The following is a 27,518-nucleotide window of genomic DNA, read 5'->3' as shown; positions in this document are numbered from 1 at the left end:
CAGATATTTTCTGAGGAACGCTTTGTGCGTGTTCTGGGAACAAACAAATAATGCTGAATCTACTAGCATGGCTGGTCTTGTTTACAGTCACACAAATTCAGTAGGGAAAATTATTTAGCAGGTCTCCTACACTGAGTAGAGAGTATTACATCATCCAGGTCTTATTTTTCTTCTCCATGTCCAGACTGAAGCCCTCAGAAACAAACAGGTAATGAAACAGGACAAGCACAATGTCAGAAAAAACAAGGTAGCTTTTGCAGAACAACTTCCAACAGTGTATAATGAGATTTTTATTGAGCTAATTTGGACAGTGAATGTTCATGTCTATGCAACTTGACTAAAAATAGCAGTTTATTACATACAGATTAGCTTCATACAATGAAACCAAAACTTTACTTTTGACTTTGCATACAAAGCATGTTTCCTATTGTCCGTATCTGGAGCAAAAAGTCTGTGTGTAGGTCTCCAGAGTTAAGAGTTACTATGCACACTGTCCACATATCATAAAATTACATCAGAGAATCAGATTGCCAGGTTGGAAGGGACCCCAAGGATCACCTTTTTAGAAAAAGGGCTCACAGAATCACAAAATGGTAGGAGATGAAAGGGACCTGTGTAGATTATCTAGTCCAACCCCACTGTTAAAACACATTTACCTAGATCAAGTTGCTCCAGAGAAGGAGACGCCCCAGCCCCTCTAGACAGCCTGTCCCAGTCCTCCATCACCCTTGCAGGGCAGTTTTTCCTTATTTTAAAAGTGCAACTTCCTGTGCTCCCAGTTTATGCTCACAGCCCTCTGTACTATCACAGGCCACCACAGAAAAATAGTCTGCCCAACTGTCTCAACACTTACCCTTCAGGAATTTATAAGCACTAATAAGATCCTCTCTGTCTTCTGGCTAAACAGCTTTAAGTCTCTCAGCCTCTCCTCGTAAGAGATATTCCAGCCCTCTAATCCTCTTTGTGGCCCTTCACTGGACTCTCTCCAGTAGTTCCCTGCCTCTCTTGAACTGGGGAGCCCAGAACTGGACAGAATACTTCAGGTGTGGACTCATTAAGGCAGTACAGTTACTTCAGATTCTAAACATAATTTAAGTATCAGACTTAATCAGGTATCTCCATCATTGGCTGATCAACAAGGGCTTACCAGATTAGACATGAAGTACATTAGCCTGGATGCAAACTAACATGTCAGCTCAACAGCTGCCATAGGTGGTAGTTTTAGGCTATGCCTTTAAAATTTAGCTGCAGATTTTGAGCAGAAAAGTAGAAAAACATAAATAAATCACTATTGGGTGTAAAAAAGAAAACAAAAGATTATTCTAAACAAATTCATTGGATAAATGTCTGGGATAAGAGAAGCTGTATCATAACAATTCTTCCACATTCCCATTCCTTTTCTCTTGTCTTCTGATCTTGGCTGTTTTGCTTTGCTCTGGAGAAGGCATGTGAGAAAGGATTACATTAGGGGAGAGAATGAGCCAATTCTAGCATGGATAGGCAGGTGTTTTGACACAGGTGCACCAGCTTTATAGTGGGAGACAAGTCAGCATCTCAGCTTGGAACCCTCTCAAAAGATAGTGGAATAGATAGACATCTAGGCAGGTGTCTTGGTAAGGTTTCTCTGTGGACACGCCTTCTACTGGCAGCTCTTTTGAGGTACCCATCCAGAGATGACCTTCCATGGAATCATAAGCCTTGGAACACCATGGATGAGGGAATTAAGTGCTTGAGAGAGTTTGCTGTGGAAGAGTGATGTATAGAGACCGCGGTACTCTGAATCCTGATGAAATTCCTGTGGCAACAGGTCTTGCCAAAAAGCTCATCTAACTTGCTCTTCCTAATTATGTTACTATTCTGGCAAGCAGAATTGTGGCAAGAAATTATGGAGGAATGCCTCCCACTGTTGGCCATTTCACTGACCAAATGAGACAACTGGAGGATAGTCTCACACATTTCTTTGGTTTCAGTCATTGAAACTGTCTGGTGAGATAAAGAATTGCATGAAAGAGCTGAAGGAGGAATTTAAAACCTCCATATCCAAATTAGCACAGGGAGATAATTTCAATTCTTCTTCCTCCAGATGGATGTAAGTTTCAGCTGTTAGAAATAGACATCCTCCAAGGAGGCCATTCCAAAGCAGGCCAAACCAAAACAGACCACCAAGGCAGTCACGTAGGACTATCTGGATAACTCTGCGTGATCAGTTTGGTGAAAACATGAACAGGTGGGATGGCCAACCAACTTCCGATCTTTTCAGGAGATTAAGGGAACTGCAGAGTGGCAGAAACTGAGGTAGCAATACCAGAAGGGTAGCTGTTACTTCCTCAGTTTCCCAGAGCAACTGTAATAGTTCCAACAATAATTCCACTTCTGACACTACATCTGCAGATTCCCCATAATTAGGGGTGCCCTGCCTCCCACCAGGGGGAGGAAAGCGATAGTAGAGATAACAGAATCTATTGGGATATACATCCAGTGGCCTGGCACTTCAAAATTTCAGAAGTACAGGGCCTTGGTTGACACAGCACAATAATGCTATCCAATTATCAGGGATCAGAGCCTATAATTATTCTAGGAGTCACTGGTGGATCTAAAGAGTTAACTAAGAGTTAACTAAGATACAAGTTGACATAAGTTTAACTGGTATACAGTGGAAGCAGCATACTGTTGTGACAGGACCTGATGCACCTTGTATTTTAAGAATTGATTTTCTGAGAGAAGGGCGTTTCAAAGGCCCCAAGGGTTACAAATGGGCTTTTTGAACAGCAACTGTAGAAACTGATGGAGGAAAATTGATGTTGTCCATTAGACCTGAGCTTTCAGATGAATTTGCACTTGTGGGACAACATGAGATAGAGGACAAAGTTTCCGGTTGCTTCTCAGACTGTACATCACAGACAATACAGAACCAACCCTGACTCTTTGGTGCCCATTCAGAATCTGATTTGTCAGTTGGAAAGTCAGAATGTGGTCAGCAAAACTCATTCACCTTTCAACAGTCCAGTGTGGCCTGTGTGAAAGCAGAATGGAGATTGGCATCTGACAGACGGCTTCTGTGGGTTCATGATAGATCCACAGACATTTCCATGGATGCTATCACACAAGCCATCCATGACTGTCACATTTGTGCTGCTATTAAGCAGGCAAAGTGAATCAAGCCCTTGTGGTATGGTGACCAATGGTCCAAGTACAAGTCTGGTGAAGCCTGGCAGGTTGACTACATCACTCTACCTTGTTCTCAATCTGGTAAGCAATATGTGCTTACTATGGTAGAAGCAAACACTGGATGGTTGGAAACTTATCCGGTTCCATGTGCAACTGCATGCAACACCATTCTCGGTCTGGAGAGACAAATCCTGTGGAGACATGGAACTCCAGAGAGGATTGAGTCAGAAAACAGAATTAATTTCAAAAACAATCTTGTGAAAAACTGGGCCAAAGAGCATGGCATAGAGTGGATATTCCACATTCCCTACTATGCATCAGCTGCAGGGAAGATTGAACGCTACAATGGTTTGCTGAAGACCACTCTCACCATACCATGTGGATTTGACATTTCTGGCACTAGCTGTGTGATTCTTGTGCTTTGGTTTAGCACAAAGAATACTGATGCCTGAAACAGGTAAAGCATATCAATCAAGTCATGTAAAATCCTCTCACATTAGGGTTGAGTCCAACAGCATTAATGCCCTTTAAACAAGAGTAAGATCTACTGGTGTTTCTATTCATATTCTCTCTCCAGCTATACAAAGCACATCAACCAACAACAACTTTTTGAGACAACTGGTAAAGTATCCTCTATTTCTACACCAAATTCCTGTGCAAAGCTCTGGGATGCTTCTAAAGAAGAAAATTTAACCTGAGGAATCCAGATCAAAACACCATGAAGTAGTAATTGGCTCGGAACTTCACTTTCTTCACAACAAACAGCAAAACTTCAACACAAAGTAAGTTTCTGGAGTATATAGCACTAGATTATTTCATTGCACTTTTATGGTAAGAGTAGGCAACACAGTATGAAAGAAAATTCCTGACTGTGAAATATGTTGTGTGCCACAAATGAGGTATCACTACTTCTGGTATTTTATTATGAAGACACAGGATTACAGAATCATTATGAGTTAGGCTAAACTGCATTTACTAAAAGTACCAAAGAGTTTTTCTTTCTTTCCTTCTCCACCCTCCCTTCAGTGGTGAAACACACACACATATGTACAGATATAAAATCTTCATTTCTCAGTTGACAGCATAAAGGCAAGAGTATTGCTTATAGCTTTGCTCTTTCTCTAGGTATCCTTTTCATTCTTCCTTGTAGAACAAGTAGTACTGCCATTCCCAATTTTCAAATTCATGTATTTTTGACTGCCTGCTATTTACAATTTCACACCTGGAAAATTTCCTCAAGTACTACAGCATAGCTCATTCTACCAGACATTTTGCCAGTCATTTTAGTCACAGAAGACAGCAGCTCAGTCTTGAAAGTTTGCTGTGACAGAAAGAATCCTATGTCTTAATTATTTTGAGTGATTATTCTTAGACAAGATACAGGAGAACATGGGCTGCAACTGATTTCAGCATCTTTGGAAGTAAAACCACACCACTGTTTTCCCTTACCAGAAAAAGCACTTCACATAAGATCAAAAGAAGTTACTTGCATTGATTCTGAGTCAAAGACCTCTTAACATCTTTTTCCGCCTTGAATCTCCAAAAGATTAAACAAATCTATTCTTTGACAGTCAAATTGCTCAATAAGATTAACTTCTTACCATATGAGAAATTCTACCAGTAGCAGTGGAGCTGTTAGTTAAGAGGAAGACTTGCATAAACCAGGATATAGAAGAATCCCTTTCATTAGGCAACTTTTTATTCCTAAGAAGCTCAATCTTCAAGATTTTACCTTTTTATGAGCGCAAATTTCACTAATGCCAGAAAATTGAAAGTTAGAGTTTAGGCTTGTACACAGTCAATTTTTCAATGTGTAAAACATATTTCACTCTGAATATAGTGTCTTCATATACCAGAAATTATGTATTTACAGCAATTACTATAAAATTAGTCAATGTAACTTTATTTTATAAGGGATTTTAGCACACATTTCATTTTTGCGGGCATAAGATGTCTTTAACAAAGTTCTGCTCATATGCAGGGTTTCTTATCTTTTTCAGACTTGCAAACCATCCATTGGAAAGTGGAACACCTAATACAGAAAACAAGCTTGATTCCACAAACATCTTGTAGATAGATAATTCCTTAGATACCTACTTGACCCTCCTCTGTTGAAGATTGCCATCTTCATAGTTTGCAAACAATCTTAAAGAATATGTAAAAATAGAATGGAATAAACCAGGTTGGAAGAGACCTTCAAGATCATCGTGTCCAACCTATCATCCAACAACACCTAATCAACTAAACCATGTAACCAAGCACCCTGTCAAGTCTCCTCCTGAACACCTCCAGTGACGGCAACTCCACCACCTCCCTGGGCAGTCCATTCCAATGGGCAATCACTCTCTCTGTGTAAAACTTCCTCCTGACCTCCAGCCTGAACCTCCCCTGGTGCAGCCTGAGACTGTGTCCTTTTGTTCTGGTGCTGGCTGCCTGGGAGAAGAGACCAACCTCTGCCTGTTTACAATCCCCCTTCAGGTAGTTGTAGAGAGCAATAAGGTCACCCCTGAGTCTCCTCTTCTCCAGGCTAAGCAGCCCCAGCTCCCTCAGCCTCTCCTCATAGGGCTTGTGATCCAAACCCCTCACCAACTTCGTTGCCCTTCTCTGGACTCATTCCAGCAAGTCAACATCCTTCCTAAACTGAGGGGCCCAGAACTGGACACAGGACTCGAGGTGTGGCCTAACCAGTGCTGAGTACAGGGGCAGAATGACCTCCCTGCTCCTGCTGGCCACACTCTTCTTAATGCAGGCCAGGATGCCATTGGCCCTCCTGGCCGCCTGGGCACACTGCAGGCTCATGTTCATCCTACCATCAACCAGCACCCCCAGGTCCCTCTCTGCCTGGCTGCTCTCCAGCCACTCTGACCCCAGCCTGTAGCTCTGCATGGGGTTGTTGTGGGCAATGTGCAGAACCCAGCACTTGGATGTGTTCAATCTCATGCCGTTGGATTTTGCCCATCTGTCCAGCCTGTCGATGTCTCTCTGCAAAGCCTCTCTACTTTCCAGCAGATCAACTCCTGTCCCCAGCTTGGTGTCATCAGCAAATTTACTGATAATAGACTCAATGCCCTCATCCAGATCATCAATAAAGATGTTAAAGAGGATGTGGCCCAGCACTGATCCCTGGGGGACTCCACTACTGACTGGCTGCCAGCTGGATGTGACACCATTCACCACCACTCTCTGGGTTCGGCCATCCAGCCAGTTCCTAACCCAGCTCAGAGTGCTGCTGTCCAAGCCATGGAAAAAAAAGCATAAGGTATTTCTCAACTTAATAGGGATTTCTTACTAAAAGTAGAAAATTCATTACCATCTTGGGAATAATCCTATAAGATTTCAATATTGAAAAGTAGTCTGCATTTTAGACTAAAAATGTTGCTAAAATACTTAAACATTAAAAGAAAGAAGGTCCTGGTAAGCATTATAAATAGAATATTTGTAAGAAATAGCTTGGGAGCAATAAAATATAAATATTCTATAAAGCCTAGCAGAGATCCATCCAAATGATGAAATAAAACATTTTTTTCATTGAAAGCTCTTCCAGATAAAGCATAAGTTTATAAAATCCAAACTGTATTATAAACTCAGACTAGAAGTTCTTAATTACCATATCCAGCCCATTAAACGCCATTAAAGAAATAACAACGGGTGATGTAAGCTAGGAAATGGCAGTTTCTCAGCAGGAGCATGTTGCACATTGTCCAACATACAACTCTCTACACTTCAGCTCTGTGTTATGCACAGGAGCACTTTAGCAAGAAGTCTGGATAGCACTGAAGTCCTCATAGCTTATCTTCAGATGCCTACAGACCATTACTTTCCAGGTAAACTCAAAGACTTTGCAAAATGATCCGCTTCAAAGAAAAACTATTCTTACCTACAACAGAGTAGTACAGACAATGAAACAGGTAATTTGAATTAAAAGAAAAGAAAAAGCAATGTTGTGATACAGAGCCTCACCTGCTGAGATGAGAAGACACTTTGAGAAACAGTGTCAGCATGACACTAAATACACCTGAAGTGTTCAAAACAAGCATTAAAGAGTTTTACAAGCAAACATTAGTTTGTTAAACATGGTATTTTAAGCTAGCCATGCAGCCTTCATTATTAAACATGCAATCACAGATATATTAACTATATTGCAAGTAAATTGACATAATTAATTGTGTCAAGCTCATTTAATCATGATTAGAGCACGCTTCAAAGTCATGCATAGATTTTTGCTACCCGCATTGCATAGGTTACAATTAACAGTTTGCTGAGGCTTTGTGAGTTAACTAATCTGAAAATAAGGCAGTTTCTGGTATCAATAAGGATATTAACAGTAAGGTTATTAGCTTAGCATAGCCACAGCAAAACTTTTCTTACCACATCATCTGTCAGTGTCTTGATATTTAAGTGCTGTAAACCAAACAGAAAACCATTCGTATTACCACTGTGCAGTAAAACAAGCAACCAACAAAGAAAAAAGGCAAGTCACAGGTACTGTTACTCAAAATAAGATGGAAGTTAAATAATGTTGAATCATGGCAGCTGAAGTAGTCATTTCTTGGCAAGTTCCACAATGTTGGCTTACAGTGCAGAGCAAATTATTAAAACAACCCCACACTGGTCTTTAGACCAGAAGAAGATAAGCTAAGCACATCTTGACACAAGTTGTCTTTTATTATATTTTATAACTAGATATAGTAGAACATTTTCTCATAATTCAGCTACTAGAATTATGTCTTCTCTGAATGGCTTTTGGGGACACCACCAAGGAGAGAGTCATTCGTCATTGGAATGGGCTGCCCGGGGAGGTGGTGGAGTCATCATCCCTGGAGGCATTCAAGAGGGGATTGGATGTGGCACTGGGGGCCATGGTCTAGTCATGAGGTTTGTGGTGACAGGTTGGACTTGATGACCTTTGAGGTCTCTTCCAACCTTAGTGATACAGTGAAGGAATTGGAGCACAGATTTTAAACTCGACAGAAGAACATACAGTTCCTCAACAGTTCAAAACTATCTGCCAAGCTGCAACACTGAAACAAGTAAGACTGATGAGTACTATCAAGCAATGCCTATGTGAGCAGAGCACAAAGTAAGGAGTAGAAACTGACACAAGCATTAATTAGTTGTGACATCCAAAAATCTATAGATCAGTCACTGCTGGATGAAACAACAACAATTCCTTAACCAATTATTTTGCTTTCCACTGCACTTTTACAAACACAGCAAGCACCAAGATGCACAGCCCTTGCACAAAACCAAAGAGCAGCACTGAAGAACATTGGTTACTGTTAAGTCAGTGTTGCACAAATACCATTTATAGTTTCATAAAGAGGCTGAGAACAGACTTGGCAGGAAAATGGGAAGAATGTGAAGTCACATACTTTATGACATGACTCTTACCCTATTGTTAGGGTCCTTTCACTGACAAAGCTTGGCAGCAGCTAAGCAACTGCCAATTGCTATCCAAATTATTCAGATTTGGAACTTGTTGCTTTGTCATCACCAAGTCAACAATACTTAGGCATCAGTACTTAAAACATCTCTTGCTCTCCTTCCAAATACTATCCTATGATAGCTCTACATGGAACACTGTCAAGAAACCAAGAAAGAAGCACTTTATGAATGACTAAAGTTAAAAACAAAAAGCAAGTGAAATGTGAGGACACACTCAGGACTCAGTTACATAGTGTAAGTTCTGCCATCAAAAATCTAAAACAATAGAACTAGTGCAGTATGGAACTTTTACAACAATCCCACTTCATGTTCTAATGGATAAGGGTTCCTAATAAGTGAAAAAAACTAAGTAAAAATACTTCAATCCAGTTAGGAGACTGAAGATCTGTATCTCGACACACTGCTCTTTCCAGTCTGATATATCATAGTGTCATAGTATCAGTCAGGGTTGGAAGGGACCACAAGGATAATCTAGTTCCATCCCCCCTGCCATGGGCAGGGACACCCCACACTAGATCAGGCTGGACAGAGCCTCATCCAGCCTGGTCTTAAACACCGCCAGGGATGGGGCCTCAACTACCTCCCTGGACAACCCATTCCAGGGCTTCAACACTCTCATGGGGAAGAACCTCCTCCTCACATCCAGCCTGAATCTCCCCACCTCCAGCTTCATTCCATTCCCCCTACTCCTATCACTACCTGAGATCCTGAGAAGTCCCTCCCCAGCCTTCTTGTAGGCCGCCTTCAAATACCTACAGAGACAGACAAACATCTTTTTCTTCATTTGCAAGAGCTCACAACTTTACATTTCACAAGTTGCTGGTATAATACTTCCATCCTTAACTGATCAAAACTGCTAGGGAAAAAAATTAGCATGTGGTATTACACAGCAACAAACACTAAAAATTTATTCCCTTTTCAAACACATGCACATATTCCATTGTGAAGCTCCTGTAATATAGGCAGGAAATTGAGTAATCTTAGAATTAAAATCTTCTGTATTATATGTTTTGAGGTGGAAATTCGAGATTCATGTCAAACCCATGTACATTCCACTAAACAGACACAGGAAGCACGACATCAAATTCACTTCCATTTAGGAACAGTGTTGGATGTTCTGCAGCTGCTCTGTATAAAAGACTATCATCAACCATGGAACCAGGAAAGTAATTTCCACATACAGATTTTGTTGTTTGAAAAAGGCAAAAGTCAATGGATAGTTCAAGCCAATGTTGTAACTTTCAATAAACTGAAATTCAGCAGTAAAGGGTAAAAGAGTTCATTTTGGGTACAAAACATCTCACTCACACAGGTTATTTGACTAATTAGTGAAAAAAGACTACTACACAACCAATTAAGCCAATTTGGTTTAAGAAATAGAGTTAAGCCCCTATGTCTTTGTCTTACTGGTAACCTACAATACAGGAGTCCAAATATATCAGTGTAAGACCTTTTCAGGCAATGTTGTGGGGTCTGGTTCATAAGTAAATGCTGCAAGGAAGTGACCTTGGTTAACCAGCATTCATGTCAACACTGGTGGTATTGTATTTGGAGATTTCTTTATAAAGGAGGAGAAACACCATGCAAACTAGCACCTAATGTTCAGATCTTTTAGCACTCTGACATTAAAAAAGCTGAATGGCTTCAAGTTAGACATCTCAAAAGACTTATTCTGTGATTTTTCTGTTACAATAGTTCTCAGTCAGAAGAGGTAGTTAAAACACAAGAACTGGGATGAGCACCTCCTCTCTCCCTCATTAAGTTGTTCTGGCAAAGCTGTACAAAGTAAAATGAGTTGCAAATTTTCATGGTCATCTGTATCATTCAATGAAGATTATATGTGGTCTCACAAAAAAAAAGAAAAGTAGTACAAATCTTACCAGATTTGACCTTTTAAGAGCATTGCATTTAAAGTGTTGTGACTCAGGAACAGGAGTACATTTTTATTCTTGGTAGGCCAGACACAAACAAACACATCCCTAATAAGGAGACAAACTAGAGCACAGTTAGGTAGGCTTTACTACCATAGAAACACATTTCCAGACCTGGATACATTGGTTTACAGAAGTAAGACATATTCTGCCCTTGTGAGTAGGTTGCCTGAAATATAGGCCTGCAAGTAAATAAATCTGGCTTAAGTAATATTCCTATAGTATCCAGTTACTGCTCTAAAACAAGATACAGGATTACAGAATACTGCTCTGCAATGGATGAAAATACTAATATACTATTCTGTGCCTTCCATGAACTACTCCAGAACATTATACATAACTCCTACATTCTCAAAAGTAATAAGGAAAATCCTTCAAAAAGGAATTTTGCAGATAGCACCAAGTTGGGTGGCTGTGTCAATCTGCTAGAGTGTAGGGAAGCTTCACAGTGGGATCTGGACAGGTTAGACCAATGGGCCAAGGCTAATTGTATGGAGTTTAACAAGGCCAACCGACAGGTGCTGCACTTGGGTTGCAACAACCCCATGGTAAGACTTGAGGATGTGTGGTTGCAAAGCTGCAACTTAAGGGTATTGGTCGATAGTTGACTGAATACAAGCCAGCAGTGTGCCCAGATGGCCAAGAGAGCAAATAGCATCCTGGCTTGCATTAGAAACACTATGGCCAGCACAAAGTTCCCCTGTACTCAGCACTAGTGAGGCCACACTTTGACTATTGGGTTCAGTTCTGGGTCTCTCTCTATAGGAGGGATTTTGAGGTGCTGGACCACGTCCAGAGAAGGGCAACAAGGCTCATGAAGGGCCTGGAGCACAAGACCAGTGAGACTGCCTGAGGGAGCTGGGGTTAGGCAGTCTGGAGAAGAGGAGGCTGAGGGGAGACCTCATCGCTCTCTGTAACTACCTGAATGGAGGCTGAAGTGAGCAGGTGCTCAGCTGCTTCTCCTCGAGAACAAGCGACAGGACTAGAGGAAATCGTTACAAGCTGTGCCAGGGGAGGTTTAGGCTAGATATTAGGAAACACTTCTTCACTGAAAGGGTCATTAAACATTGGAGTGGTCTGCCCAAGGCAGTGGTGGAGCCACCATCCCTAGGGATGTTCAAGCAGCCTGTGGACCTGGCACTTAGGGGCATGGTCCAGTGTTGACCCTTCAGTGGTGGGTGGAGGGTTGGACTGGATGATATTAGAGGTCTCTACCAACCAGATATATTCTGTGATTACGTGTGCAATAGATACACAAAACTGAAAAACAAATTTTTTTTTAAAGTGCATGTACATCCTGTTTTCTAGTCAAAGACATACAGAACCATGAAGAGATTAAGAAATTATTTAGGATACTTCCAAATTTCAGATTTATCAGTAGCACCTACAGTTAGAAAAGAGGAAGTATCACCATTGCTTAGTCTTCAGCTATACATACACATTTATACACAACTACCATTTTGAAATCACATTTTCCAAGGTAACTTAGTCATCAGCCTCATACATGACCTACGAGGTCATTTTGTTTGGCAGTTGAGTACACGCAGTTGAGTTAAAGCTAAATCATAACTAAGAAAAAGTGTATAGATGTATCATTGCTGAAGAAAGTAAGCAATCTGACACAGAATGAGCCCTACTGAAGACAGTAAAGAAATTAGATATGCCATTTAATTGGATCAGCAGTACTAGTCTGATCCATTCTGTGACTACATTTAATTCTCCATCTTTGCTCATGCACATTTACAAACAAAATTCCATCTAAATGATCATCTGACTTCTCGAATTAAAAAAGCATGTCTAAACCCAGTATGTTTGGTACTTGAACTCAGATCATACCTGGCAGAGATGGACATTGTTTTGATGCCCCAAAGGCAGACACAGTCCAATTTGTTGATCATAAACAGAACTAGAAGTCAGGCAAGCACGCAACCATACACCACTGCCAATGCAAGAGGAGTTGCAGGCATGCTACAAGAATTTCAACACACATGCCTTCCACCACACTGTGGTATTTATGCCTTCCACCACACTGTGGTATCTCAATTTTAAAAATAAATTAAAAAAAGGGAAAATCCCACAACTTAGTAACTAAATTCTTTTGGGATCTTCAGTTTTGCCTTCCTTGCAGAAGAAAACAAACGCATATTATATCTCCTCTAAAACATCACATATGTACATCTTTTTCAATACATTAATAAGAGATTAGATCCTCCATGTAGTTATGAAGAAAAAGAAAATAAAGATAATTTTAAAAGGAGAGGGTTTAAGCACGATGCAAAGTGTTTTAGAAGTCAAATTAAGCCTGAATGCTGAAACTAGATAAATGAAGACCAAGGATGTATATACAACCACATAATCCCCTCTATAACTTTTTAAATTAGAAACTGAGAAAGAACTCATCACACACTGCCATTAATTCTATCACCAAAAAGATTCAACACTAGCTTCCTTTTTCCCCAAAGGTTATCTTCAGGAGAAACACAACCAGAAAAGTAGATTCAGAGAGATGTAAATTGGATGATTACAGTGAATACTACTCCTTTGTCACAGTATTCCCTTAGTAATTTTGCTACCTCAGTCTGCTAGGGGAATTTATAAACTGCTGTATAATCCCACAGCATTTCCTACTTTTAATTTTCAATACACTAGTTCAGCATTTATTTAATGGTTTTATCATACACTCCCTCTGTTGCTTGGCAAGCAGTTTGAAAAGCAATCAGGGGCAAAATTATCTTAACATGACAGTTTCTACACAGTGACATTCTTTAGACACTGATGAGTTAAACTCAAAATTGGTGCTTACAGGTAAGATTATATAATAAAGTGCTAGAATACAGCACTAAAATTTAGTATCATAACCCACAGTGTTAATTCATGCCAACAAAAATAACAGCATGAGGAATTTACAATTTTACAAAGCTGCAGCAAAGTAGTTTAGGTAACATCTGTCGAGCAATCATTTCTTTAAAAGACTAATTTAGATTCAAGGTCTTACACTGCAATATAACTGCAGCAATAATTCAGTCACTTTGTAATTAAAGATATTGACACAAATCGGTCTTACCTTTCTACTCTGTACCAGAGAAATGGAAGTGCTTTTGCTCTTAACTACATCTTTCTTTGATTTACAGGCACTGTTAAATGCAAATGCTAATTTTTCTATTTTTAACAGATAGGTGCAAACAAGAAAGCCATCTTAACTCATACATTTCATAAAAAATCCTATCAAAAACATAACATGAAAGTTACTGAAGACAGGTCCATGGTATACTGAAATTAATAGAAACACCACTAACTCAAGACAGAAATTGAAGTCGACCTTTTGAAGGCTGGTGTGTACAAGATGTAGTTCCAGCAAAGTGTAATTGGAAGTCATGTAATCTAGTACTTTTATGATTTCCTAACTTTTTGGGGGAAGGGATGGGGGGGGAGGGTGAGCAGATCAAGGAGAGAAGTGGCAAAGAACTACTTTTTACCCACCACACAACAGATTTTAAAACTTTCCTGCTCAAGATATACACAGAAGACAAGGCTACACCTTGAGTACTGTGTCCAGCTCTGGGCCCCTCAGTTTGGGAAAGATGTTGACTTGCTGGAACATGTCCAGAGAAGGGCAACAAAGTTGGTGAGGGGTTTGGAATACAAGTCCTATGAGGAGAGGCTGAGGGAGCTGAGGTTGCTTAGCCTGGAGAAGAGGAGACTCAGGGGTGACCTTATTGCTCTCTACAACCACCTGAAGGGAGGTTGTAGACAGGTGGGGGCTGGTCTCTTCTCCCAGGCAACCAGCACCAGAACAAGAGGACAGAGTCTCAAGCTGCACCAGGGGAGGTTCAGACTGGATGTTAAGAAGAAGTTCTACACAGAGAGAGTGACTGCCCTTTGGAATGGGCTGCCCAGGGAGGTGGTGGAGTCACCATCACTGGAGGTGTTTAGGAGGAGACTTGACGGGGTGCTTGGTGCCATGGTTTAGTTGATTAGGTAGTGTTGGATGATGGGCTGGACATGATCTTGAAGGTCTCTTCCAACCTGGTTTATTCTATTCTATAGTATGTGCCATCCTTCAATTTATTTTCTGCTTTTACCTAGCACCTACACCTCAAAGGTAAATGCAAGAGCTTTCAGTAAGATGACTTATCATAGAGTATCTTTTGCCCTTTTAAGATTGTCCCTCTTCCAAATCCTTGGGCCTGCTGAACAAAGCCAAGCTGGTATGTGCTTCAAAATTAACTATCACTCCCTAAAAAACAATTATTTTACATTATTTGTAAAAGAACAGAGAGAGCTGAGGTTTACAACTCATTTGCTCCTGAAAAGCTAGTTTATTCACAAAGACAGTATTTAAAGATGACATTTGACTGGAATGAACCACTGTAAACGTTTAGCCCAAAGATTCTTACTCCCCCTCCAAATAAAATGGGTGTTAAAAAGAGAAAATTTCCTCCTGCTAAATTAATTTTTGGAATAAAAAAAAAGAGGTACTGCATGCTAATGATGTCAAGTTTATCAACCAGCAATCCAGTTTCACCTTATGGTTTGCCAGACAATCAAATTATTCTTTGGATTAGCACATCTGCTGTAATAGATCAATGTGTTGCATTGACTGGAAGGGACCAACCTGGAACCTACTTTCATGCCTTTCACACTGAGGCAAATTTGACTAATATAATCTGGATGACTTGCATTCACTGAATGCAACAGCCAATTTCATCCACATTTGACAAATGCACAAAAGATCAGAAACATAACACAGGTGACACAGTCCAATTGTTACTGTAACACTGCCAAGTAGATTGCCAAGTCCACTACTAAGCCATGTTCCCAAATACCAAGTCTACACATCTTTTAAACATCTCCAGGGTGGTGGCTCAACCACTTCCCTATGCAGTCTGTCCCAGTGCTTGACATTTTTCCCTGAAATCCAATCTAAACCTTCCCTGGTACAATTTGAGGCCATTTCTTCTCATCCTATCACTTGTTACTTAGGAGAAAAGACAAGCACTCACCTTGCTATAACCTCTATTTTTTATTCCAGCTTAAAGAAGCCAAATTTCCTCAGCCACTCTTCATTAGACTTGTTCTGTATACCCTCCACCAACTTTGTGCTCATCTTTGGACACATTCTAGCAATTCAGTGTCCTTCTTGTAGCGCAGGGCCTAAAACTGAATATGGGGTTTGAAGTGCAGCCACACCAGTGCCAAGTACAGGGGTACAATCACCTACCTACTTACTACTTCTTGTCACACTATTTCCAACACAAACTTTGTCCTTCTTGGCCACCTGAGCACACTGCTGGCTCACATTCAGCTGGCTGTCAACCAATACCCACAGCTCCTTTTCCACCAGCCAGTCTTCCAGCCTCTCTTCCCCAAGCCTGTAGTGTGACATTGGGTTGCTGTGACTGAAGTAGCAGGCCTGGCACTTGGCCTTGCTGAGCCTACCACTGGGCTAAGCCCATTGATTGAGCTTGTCCAGATCCCTCTGTAGAGCCTTCCTGCTGTTAAAGTAGAACACTCTTGCCTAGCCTGGAAAGCCTAGACATGCAACAAGTAAGGTCACCTGCACCAAAGAGATGGCCTTCTTTCATTGAAAAGCCAATCAGACATCATCTAAGAAAAAAACCTCAGTGGCTTATATCACATATTTGGCTGGCTTATACTCCCTATAAATTATTTCTATTTTAACACATGGTTGGGAATTGAAAGGTGAACATGATGGCAACACCTTGTTTTAACAAACATGGGGAAAAGTGAAAATTGTTGCCAAATCCTTATTGTGTAAGAATTTAGCTGCTAAATTATCAATAAGAAAATCCTTTTGACTCAGCACTTTTGTCTCCCCCACACCACAGAAATAACACGAGCCTGAAGTCATACACCAGTAACTCTACCGATGCATTCAGACTGAGTAGACTGTATAGGTTTTTATTCAGGGATCCTGTATCAAAGTATATCAAGCCATGGCACCTGAACAACTAGAATGCACCCCCAGTAGATATATAGCCATTTATGAAGATAAGCAAATATCTCTTGGGTCAGTTTCATATATGGCCATTCTAACACACAAAACCAGGCACAAGTACTTGCTGCAAACAACAGGCTGTGCAGCCACAATATGAAAAGGATTCCAGGAAACAGGAATGCCAGGAGGAAGTTGTGACCTTGCAAAACTGATTTGGACAGTCAGTTTGCTATCACTTTGTGGCTAACTTCCTTGAACTTCTGTTCAAATGCCAGACGCTCAAGTAATGAATATTGCACAAAGGTGCCTTAGAAACAAGAATCCACTGTACATTATATATTATACTATCCATTTCATAAGCACATAATGCAGCTTAGAGCAGGTGGGCTCAGAGCTGGATGAAGACTAACCTGTTTATCACCTAAAAATGAACATTGGATGCAGCTACTCTGCATGTGGTGGGTTCAAAACCTGTAGGTTTTCATTAAGTCAAATAAAAACAAAATATCTATTTGGGGGTGTTTTTTTTTTTTTTCAGTTAGAGCACATCTTGCAGATACATTTAGCTTGTGGACAGTTATTAGCCATTTCCAGTTTTCCAGTTTCTTGGGTGTGCTAGCCAAAAGCCTGTAAAAGCAGGGCTAGGGAGAAGACTTTGTTCAGTGTTCTTTGATATCTAAGACTCAATTTTTCATCATACAGTCTACACCACCAAAATAAAAACTAATTCTTAAAAAAATCTAGTTCTATTAACAGGAATTTAAGAGCTATAAAGCCATTGCGTTCCCCTCATACCTACAGCTGTCAAACAGCAAGAGAAAATATTGGAGAAACCAGAAAACTTGGGGCAAAATAAAGCCACGTCCTTCCATGTCAGCAAGGAAGAGGTGAGCTGGGGTGTCCAGGTTAATCCTCAGTTGAAGTTGATGGGGCCCCTTCGTAGTCCGTATTTTCCCACCCGTCCCCCAAGTCTCTCGCTGGGTTCTAGGTCACTGACCGCCCCCGGCGAGCTGTTGGGCAAGGCCGCTGCACGGTCGGGCCCCTCGCCATGGGCCCGGCAGGGAGGCGGCCTGCTGGTTCGCATCAGTCGCCGACAGACCCAAACGGCAGTCTGCCACGGCCAGCCCCAGAGGGGGCTGCTGCTCTTGGGATCGACTCGTACTTACGAATTTGGGCTTCCTGCCGTCCGCTGCCGCCTCCTCAAAGCCGCCAGCGCTGCCGGTCCCCAGCGGGCCTTTCCGACGGAGCCCCTTATTCTCCCGCCCGCTGCGACCTGGCGGCGAAGACGGGGCGCAGTAACGCGGCCGCGCCCGCCGCTGCTCCATGGCTGCACCCTGCAGAGGGGAGACGGAGAGAGATCACTGCCCGCGACCGGGCCCAGGCCCAGCGGCCCTGCCCGAGCTGCGCGCCTGCGATTAGCGCGGCTTACCTGGGGTCAGCGGGCAGGACACCGCGGGGGGTGAAGGGAGAGCTCAGGGCTAAAGCCGCCGCCTCAGTGCAGCAGAGGATTTAGCGAGGAGCGTAATCCCGGCAGCGGATGCCCCCGAGAGCCGCACAGCCACGTCGGAGCACGGGGCGGAGAAGAGGGACAGCAGCGCGCGCTCTTAACGGCCGTTCTCCGGACCTGTCAGAGGCTAGGAATGTGCCGCCGTACGAATCGTCCCGCCACTGCCTGTCCCGCCCCCGGGCTGCCCGCACTAGCCAATCCGTGGCGACAGGACGGAATTGTCTTTTTCCAGTTGGCTGGCCTACTGCTAATCTCCGATGAATTCCCCTCAGAGCGCTGTCGAGGAGGCCCCGTGACCGCACCTGTTTACTTGCGCGTCCACCCTCTGTCCTGGTTCCCTTCGGACTCTATGCCCTAGAGTCGCGCCGCGCCGCGCCGTCCTCCGGCGTGGGACAAGAGGGACGAACTGTGGCGGAGGCGGAGTGAAGGCGTGTCTGTGGGCTCTGTGAGCGCACATGAGCTGTGTTAAGGGTTCGGGACGCTCTGTTTTGGTTTGTCTCCCCAGAAAGTCTTACGTTAGTGAGCTGCGGGCGCTCAGCCAAATTAGTGTCTTCGGTGTAGGACACTTCGTTTCCCCTGGCAGAGTGAGCTGTGCTGCACCCCCACCCCATTTCCTGTCAGCTCTGTGAAAATACCGGCTGAAGATGGGTAAATCCCTGTATTTTGAAGTCTAACCGCTTCCCTCTTCAGTGGTTAAGACACACTTTCACCTCCTGAGGAAGGTTTTCTTCTATTGCTTCCCAACTGCCTTCTGAAGGATCTGATCACCCACTGTTAAAGGTAGGGATGCTTCCTTCACCTGTTTGGCCTAGGAGGATGATCTCCAAGGTCTGGCTTGGTTTAAAATTTCCATTTCATAGGTAGAGCCACTGACAGGCAAAAACCCGTTCATCTATTTCTGTGTAACAGGTTGCCAGGGGAAGTATCACACTATATTAGAGGTTGGAAGGGACCTCAAGAGATTATAAGGTCCAATCCCCCCCCCTGCTAAAGCAGGGTCATTTAAGGTAGTCTGCACAGGAATGCATCCAGGTGGGTTTTGAAAGTCTCTAGAGAAGGAAACTCCACAACCTCTCTGGGCAGTCTGTTCCAGTGCTCCGTCACCCTCTCTGTAAAGAAGTTTCTCCTCATGTTGCTGTGAAATCTTCTGTGTTCAAGTTTGAACCTGTTGTTCCTTGTCTTATTACTGTGCACCACCAAAAAGAGCTTGGCTCCTTCCACTTGATACCCACCCCTCAGATATTTATACACATTGATGAGATCCCTTCTCAGTCGACTAAGTAGCCCCTGGGATCTCAGTCTCTCTTCTGACTTTCTGTTGGATTCTCCCCAGCACTTCTCTCCCTTGAACTGGGGAGCCCAAAACTGGACACAGTATGCTAGGTGTGGTCTCACCAGGGCAGAGTAGAGAGGTAGAAGAACTTCCCTAGACTTGCTGGACGTACTTTTCTTGATGCACCCCAGGATACCATTGGCTCCCTTGGCCATAAGGGTACATTGTTGTTCCATGGAGAACTTGCTGTCTGCCAGCATTCCAAGGTGTTTCTCCGTGGAGCTGCTTTCCAGCAGAGCAGCCCTAACCTGTACTGGTGCATGGTGTTATTCCTCCCCAGATGTAGGACCCTGCACTTGTCCTTATTCAACTTCATGAGGTTTGCCTGCACCCAGCTCTCCAGCCTGTCCAGGTGACACTGGATGGCAGCACAGCCCAAAATGTTCAAAGCCAGGCTGGGCAGAGCTTTAAGCAACCTGATCTATTGGAAGGTGCCCCAGCCAATGGAAGGGGGTTGGAACTAAATGATCTTCAATGTCCTTCCCATGATTTCTGTGCATTTAGAGCACTGATTTTTTTTATGTGTAAATACACATTTCCATGTATTTTATATATGTTTCGTTAATTTTTTTTTGCCATTTTGCTGGTACTGGGTTAAGAGAGAAGAGTTAACACTGGCAAAACACAGGCCCTGTTCAAAACCATGGCATTGTTTCCATCCACCTCTTCAGGCAAGGATTTTGGTTTGTGACCAGCACAGCATTTGTGGTAGTGCTGTTAACTGTATTAGGAAGGCCACAAGTACAGGTCTACCTACATTCTATATTTGTTTTCTGTCACAATACTCTGCAGTTTTGGGGGAAATACACAGAGATTTCATTATGCTATGGGCTAGCAATATGCATATGTTTTGCAAAGTAATTCTCATTACAGTAATCAATACTTTGATCAGAGGGCTGGATCACCTCTCCTATGAGGACAGACTGAAGAAGTTGGGGCTGTTCAGTCTGGAGAAGAGAAGGCTCCCAGGTGACCTAATTGTGGCCTTCCAGTATCTGAAGGGGGCCTATGTAGAAGGCTGGGGAGGGACTTCTCAGGATCTCAGGTAGTGATAGGACTAGGGAGAATGGAATGAAGCTGGAGGTGGGGAGATTCAGGCTAGATGTGAGGAGGAGGTTCTTCACCATGAGAGTGGTGAAACCCTGGAATGGGTTGTCCAGGGAGGTGGTTGAGGCCCCATCCCTGGAGGTGTTTAAGAGCAGGCTGGATGAGGCTCTGTCCAGCCTGACCTAGTGTGGGGTGTCCCTGCCCATGGCAGGGGGTTTGGAACTAGATGATCCTTGTGGTCCCTTCCAACCCTGACTGATACTATGATACTATGATCTTAAATTAACAGTAGTTAGAATAATGATGCAAACTGAAGATTTAATAAGGGGGAAATCTGGTTTCAAATCTCAATGTTAGGTGTTACTAAGAAAAAAACCCCAGAACTTACCATTCAGCATTAGTATCTTTAGAGTATTTTCTAAGGCAGAACAAGTTTCCTTTTTTTTTCCCCCTGTCATCCAGTAAGAAAAAGGCTGAGGTTTCCATATTGTTTTTATCATTTTGTGTTGTCTTGGATGCAGTAAAAATATAATACACCCTCTGACAACTGCATTCACTTATTCCAAATGATTTGAGGGGATTTTGTTCCAGTGCAATGACATCAAAAGTATAAAGATTGCAATCCTTCAGCATGACTTACATGGCCCTTGACCTACAAAATGTAATGTCTGCCACTACATAGAGCTCTGGTGAAATCTAGCAGAATTCAGACTCAAAATGGACCTTTGTTGGACTGGGGTTTAACACTAGGGCGCTGTGGGTCTGTTTAGAGTAGATGCTGCATGTCTTTCTATACAGTAAACTGTTTGTCCTTCGGCACATTTGTATAGATGTTCTGTAAATTTATGTTGGAATTCTTTGTGGAGAGTATAATTAGCACAACACTATTTAATGTCATGGTTAATGATTTCCTGGAACATTTGATTAGAAAATTAATCAGTCTATGTATGCATATGATAAAGCTGTTTAAATGGACCTCCTAATTGCACTGTGGTAGAACACAATGGCTTGTGCCAATATATCACTTTCAAGGTACCGTGCTGCAGTAGCGGAGAAACCCTGAAGGGAATAATTTATCAGACAGTTTTACTAAGCCAAAAGTAAATTTTAGTACTTCTGATCAGTTATTTTATACTAACCCTCTTGTGCTTATTAGGTGCTCCACAGAACAAATACAGTCTTCCAGTAGCTTAGTTGGCCAAGATTAATCATGACTGAGATAAAAAATGTGGGAAAAGAAAGAATCAGTAAGAACATAATTATGCAGAGGTTATACTTAGTCCTAGTATGCATGTTGTATGGGACATGCATATAGCTTGGTAATTTTGCATTGTTTTTGTTCTGAAATGGGAATTTTTCAGTTCTAGAATTCTGAAACAAAGTAATTGTGTGAACTTAAGTATGTGGAGATCTGTAAAACTTATCCTTTAGATTGATTTCATTAGGCTCTCCTCATTTTGCTCCATCTCCTTTTGTTTTTATATATATCTATACACTGTGACTCAGGTCTTAAACACACCAAAAAAACCCAAACCAAACAATAAAAAAGAATATCTTCTGAATATTTGCTGTTCCTGGTGAAAGTTTGTCAAATAAATCCCTGTGCAAAGTGTTTGCAAGATGGCTTTTGACTGACTGTAGGCAGTTCTCCGCATTTCATTTGGAGACACCCAGTTCTTTCCTAGGGGAAGATAAAACACTTAATTAACTGTTCTTTAGTTAGGTTCATCCTCTTAAACTGTCACATAAAAGTTATGAATGATTTTGTGAGCAGTGTTGTTTTTATACAGCAAGCATAAATGTTTAACTTTCTTTACTGCTAACGCTATTTAAGTATTCTAACAAGCAAAATCTTCCAGAGACACAGTTCCCGTGGCAAGGCAAATGGCAGATAGATGTATTGCCTTTCTCTCATGATTAGCACCAAGAAGGCCATTCTATCCCCAATCTCTCAAAGTCACACAGGTGTTTGTAAGTCACACCAATTAATACACACCTTTCCTATCATCTTGTTTAAACAGTTAAAACAGTACAATAGAATAGAATAGAATAGAATAGAATAGAATAGAATAGAATAGAATAGAATAGAATAGAATAGAATAGAATAGAATAGAATAGACCCAGACCAGACCAGGTTGGAAGGGACCTTCAAGATCATCGTGTCCAACCTATCATCCAACACCACCTAGTCAACTAAACCATGCAACCAAGCACCCCATCAAGTCTCCTCCTGAACACCTCCAATGATGGCGACTCCACCACCTCCCCAGGCAGCCCATTCCAATGGGCAATCACACCAATTGTTAACTTACAATGTCCATAAAAACTACAGTGGAAAAACACAGCCTGTCTTCATGTCTTATCGAGACAACCAACTGATTTATTTAAGCAACTCTTTTAACAGCTGCTTTTTCATATTGTAACTGCTATCACTATTAAGGATATTACAATATAATATCCTTAAATGTAACCTATGGATAAGATGTTACTTAATTTTCAGAGTATGAAGGGCTTGTAAAGCATACTATTCCGTTATTAAGATAATGGATAGATGAAACCTCAAATTGCTCATCTGGTCTAGTCTATTAACTTTCCTAAGGAACCTGGCTCTTAACAAGTATATCATACCAATAAATGAACACATTTATGTTGCAGTTATGAGAGAATCCATGCTTTGCTGAAGTAACAAAGTTTTACTGAAGAAAATTTGCTATGTGATTCTTTTTCCCCCTCTGAATCAAACACCTAGAATTCATGTTCATTTTTGGACATCATTTGATTGTCATGTAGTTGAGTGTCATGGCCCCTCTACTAGTATTTGCCATATCTCCTGTTTGGAGCATAGGCTAGGAAAAATAAAAGTCCACAGTTTCCATACTGGGAGATCATGGTTATCATTCAGAAAAACAAAGCAACTAGAAATCTGGAGCCTAACATGACACTATCCTGAAGTTCTTACAAGGAAAAAAAAGCTAGAAAATGTTTTCTGATGTACAGCTATATTTATGGAGTTAATTATGGGCAGTTAGAGAGTTCTGTCTGCTAAACTGTAACAAAAGATTTAATAGTCTTTTCATAAAGGATTGAATTCCTGGGCTTAAACTTGTCATCAAGAAGACTTCTGTTATGAATCTGCTTAAAGGGAATCTGCAAACTGAGTTTAGGTTAACACTTTAAAAATAGTAATTTTCTTTGAGATTGCTTGGGGTTTTTTGTTTTGTTTTGCTTTGCTTTTTGTAACAAGACAGTTTTACTCATGCAATGCTTTAAGAATGTCATAGTATCATAGTATCATATTATCATAGTCAGGGTTGGAAGGGACCACAAGGATCATCTCGTTCCAAGCCCCCTGCCATGGGCAGGGACACCCCACACTAGATCAGGCTGGACAGAGCCTCATCCAGCCTGGTCTTAAACACCGCCAGGGACGGGGCCTCAACCACCTCCCTGGACAACCCATTCCAGGGCCTCACCACTCTCATGGTGAAGAACTTCCTCCTCACCACCAGCCTGAATCTCCCCACCTCCAGCTTCATTCCATTCCCCCTAGTCCTATCACTACTTGATATCCTGAGAAGTCCTTCCCCAGCCTTCTTGTAGGCCCCCTTCAGATACTGGAAGGCCACAATGAGGTCACCTCGGAGCCTTCTCTTCTCCAGACTGAATATACGGTGTTGCTTGTCTTACAATGCTTCACATTTTGAAATCCTCCTCTTAACTCTCATCTCTCTGGCTGCCTAGTGCACTATGTACAGTTGCAAGTGCCTGAAACACTTGTTTGCCATCATTCACTGGCACCCTTGCAGACAAGTATGTGTGCCCTAGTTAGTATTTGTCATATTTCAGAATGTTTTAGGTGGAAGCAGGGACCTGCAACAGGAGAGGCGATTAAAGAAAATTATGTCCTAACTGGATGTTGAATTGTCTGTGGAGAAAAGCAGCTTTGAACCATTTGGATTCACAGACTTGGTGAACTATTCAGATCTCGTGGCACACCCATTTGTCTTAAAAAATCTCTGAGCTAGTGGCTTCTGCAAGCAGTTGTTTACTTTCCTTTCTCATTTAAAAATAAATTTTAAAAAACAGGGAGAAAGAATGAAGTATTATGGCCATCTTTGTTGCAACCATATTTGTTGGAAGCCAGAATGAGTGTAATTAAAGGACTCCAGTGAAATGAAGCTTTCACTGAGATTTGTCTCTAAAATGGATTTATGCACTTTTTATTACTGTATGGAAATTATTACTGAAGAAAACAACAAGGCAAATGGGCTTAGAAGATACTGAAGGTATAGATGTCTTTACTCAAGAATGTACTCAAGAATGTACTCTGCATTGGTTAGGCTGCACCTTGAGTACTGTGTCCAGTTCTGGGCCCCTCAGTTTAAGGATGTCGAGACACTTGAACGTGTCCAGAGAAGGGCAACAAGGCTGGTGAGCGGGCTTGAACACAAGCCCTATGAGGAGAGGCTGAGGGAGCTGGGATTGTTTAGCCTGGAGAAGAGGAGGCTCAGGGGTGACCTCATTGCCCTCTACAACTACCTGAAAGGTGGTTGTGGCCAGGAAGGGGTTGGCCTTTTCTCCCAGGCAACCAGCACCAGAACAAGGGGACACAGTCTCAAGCTGCGCCAGGGGAAGTTTAGACTCGAGGTGAGGAGGAAGTTCTTCACCGAGCGAGTCATTCGTCATTGGAACGGGTTGCCCAGGGAGGTGGTGGAGTCATCGTCCCTGGAGGCATTCAAGAGGAGATTGGACATGGCACTTGGTGCCATGGTCTAGTCATGAGGTCTGTGTTCATAGGTTGGACTCCATGATTCTCGAGGTCCTTTCCAACCTAAGTTATACTGTGATACTGTGAGAAGGGCATGCCTGAAGACAGCATATATCACAATCCCGTTACTGATTTTATATCAGTCACAGCTTTTTGAAATGCCAAACAACGTTTTACATGCAATGGATTTATTTTCTCTCTCTTCTAGCTAGAATTTAAATTAAGGATTTTCAGAGGTAGTTGCAGCCTGAAGAGCCTCATTCTCCTTTCTGAAGAGTTCAAAGTCACCATGCTAAAGATGAGCATATAAGAAGTAGGAAAGTAGTTTGCTTCATCGATTTATTGTGGATTACATGTTGCTAATAATTTCTCACAAAATATTTTAGGCTAGCCTCTCATTCAGCTGAGGAAATTTAATATACCTCCTTCAAGATACTGCCTAGATGGGGAAAAATCAGTGAAGAAGTCCATTATACCGTTCATCAAATGGATCTTTATGAGGATACTGGAGAGGTGATTTGTGGTGCTATTTAGGATACATTGCATACCACATTATTATAAAGTTCAGGTTTGTAATTTAATTATGGGCCAAATTATCTTCAGTTCTAAGTTTAGTCGTGGTTACTAGGCCAAGCCTGACAGCTGATATAAATTATGAATTGTAAGTGGTCTGGGTGTCATGGGCTGCAATAAAGGCTACGTTGCATAATTTTATACATAGTTTCATAGTTTCATAGTTTCATTCAGGGTTGGAAGGGACCACAAGGATCATCTAGTTCCAACCCCCCTGCCATGGGCAGGGACACCCCACACTAGATCAGGCTGGACAGAGCCTCATCCAGCCTGCTCTTAAACACCCCCAGGGACGGGGCCTCGACCACCTCCCTGGACAACCCATTCCAGGGTTTCACCACTCTCATGGTGAAGAACCTCCTCCTCACATCCAGCCTGAATCTCCCCACCTCCAGCTTCATTCCATTCCCCCTAGTCCTATCACTACCTGACATCCTGAGAAGTCCTTCCCCAGCCTTCCTGTAGGCCCCCTTCAGATACTGGAAGGCGACAATTAGGTCACCTCGGAGCCTTCTCTTCTGCAGACTGAACAGCCCCAACTCCTTCAGTCTGTCCTCATAGGAGAGGTGCTCCAGCCCTCTGATCATCCTCGTGGCCCTTCTCTGGACACGTTCCAGCACCTCCACATCCCTCTTGTAATAGGGGCTCCAGAACTGGACACAGTACTCCAGGTGGGGTCTCACCAGGGCTGAGTAGAGGGGGAGGATCACCTCCCTCGACCTGCTAGCCACACTTCTCCTGATGCAGCCCAGGATCTGATTGGCTTTGCGGGCTGCAAGTGCACACTGAGAGCTCATGTTGAGCTTTTTGTCCACCAGCACCCCCAAGTCTCTCTCCTCAGGGCTATCCTCCAGCCAGTCACTGCCTAGCCTGTATTTGTGCCTGGGATTGCCTCGACCCAGATGCAGGACCCTGCACTTGCTCTTATTGAACTTCATGAGGTTGGCCTGTGCCCACCTCTCCAGCCTGTCAAGGTCCCTCTGGATGGCCTCCCTTCCCTCCAGCATGTCTGCTGCACCACACAGTTTGGTGTCATCAGCAAACTTGCTGAGGGTGCACTCAATGCCGCTGTCCATGTCCCCCACAAAGATGTTGAATAAGATAGGTCCCAGGACTGATCCCTGAGGGACTCCACTTGTCACTGGCCTCCACTGGGACATGGAGCCATTGACAGCCACTCTTTGGGTGCGGCCATCAAGCCAGTTCCTTATCCATCTAGTGGTCCACCAATCAAACCCATGTGTCACCAGTTTGGAGACCAGGATGTGGTGCGGGACAGTGTCGAAGGCTTTGCTCAGGTCCAGGTAAACGACATCAGTTGCTTGCCCCTCATCTATTAATTTTGTCACCTGCTCATAGAAGGCCACCAGGTTGGTCAGGCAGGATTTGCCCTTGGCAAAGCCATGCTGACTGTTCCCAATCACCTCTTCACTATTCTTTTGAGCGAGTAGTGACTCCAGGAGGATCTGTTCCATGATCTTTCCAGGCACAGAGGTGAGACTGACTGGCCTGTAGTTCCCTGGTTCCTCCTTCTTGCCCTTTTTGAAGATGGGGGCAATGTTTCCCCTTTTCCAGTCTGTGGGGACTTCACCAGACTGCCAGGACTTTTGAAATATAATAGAGAGGGGTTTAGCAACCTCATCTGCCAGTTCTCTCAGCACCCGTGGGTGTAACCCGTCGGGTCCCATGGACTTGAACACTTTCAGGTTCTTCAGATGATCACGAACCTGATCTGCACTTACAATGGGCAGTTCTTCCTCCCCGTCCCTGGCTTTGACTTCCATAAC

The 27,518-nt window shown here is 42.7% G+C and overlaps 1 protein-coding gene across 2 annotated transcripts in view; it reads right to left on the bottom strand.

Annotated features, from left to right (window-relative positions):
• Window positions 1-17,970, bottom strand: part of DIAPH3 (diaphanous related formin 3) — a 326,528-nt gene extending 308,558 nt beyond the window's left edge. Inside the window, exons 1-3 of one of the 2 annotated variants that reach the window (XM_068158905.1) lie at window positions 17,933-17,970; window positions 17,670-17,837; window positions 7,537-7,569 (exon numbers count right to left, since the gene is read on the bottom strand). In XM_068158905.1, coding sequence (XP_068015006.1) covers window positions 7,537-7,569; window positions 17,670-17,828 — 192 coding nt within the window. In that variant the 5' untranslated portion in view covers window positions 17,829-17,837; window positions 17,933-17,970. The remainder of the gene's footprint in view (window positions 1-7,536; window positions 7,570-17,669; window positions 17,838-17,932) is intronic. The other variant, XM_068158906.1, reaches the window with a different exon arrangement.
• Between the last annotated feature and the right edge of the window lie 9,548 nt (window positions 17,971-27,518).

The sequence above is a fragment of the Melanerpes formicivorus genome, unplaced genomic scaffold (assembly GCF_026170545.1).
Source record: "Melanerpes formicivorus ecotype bairdi unplaced genomic scaffold, bMelFor1.0.p_v2 SCAF_44, whole genome shotgun sequence".
NCBI classification, from domain to species: Eukaryota; Metazoa; Chordata; class Aves; order Piciformes; family Picidae; genus Melanerpes; species Melanerpes formicivorus.
This window is presented reverse-complemented; position numbering and strand designations above follow the sequence as displayed.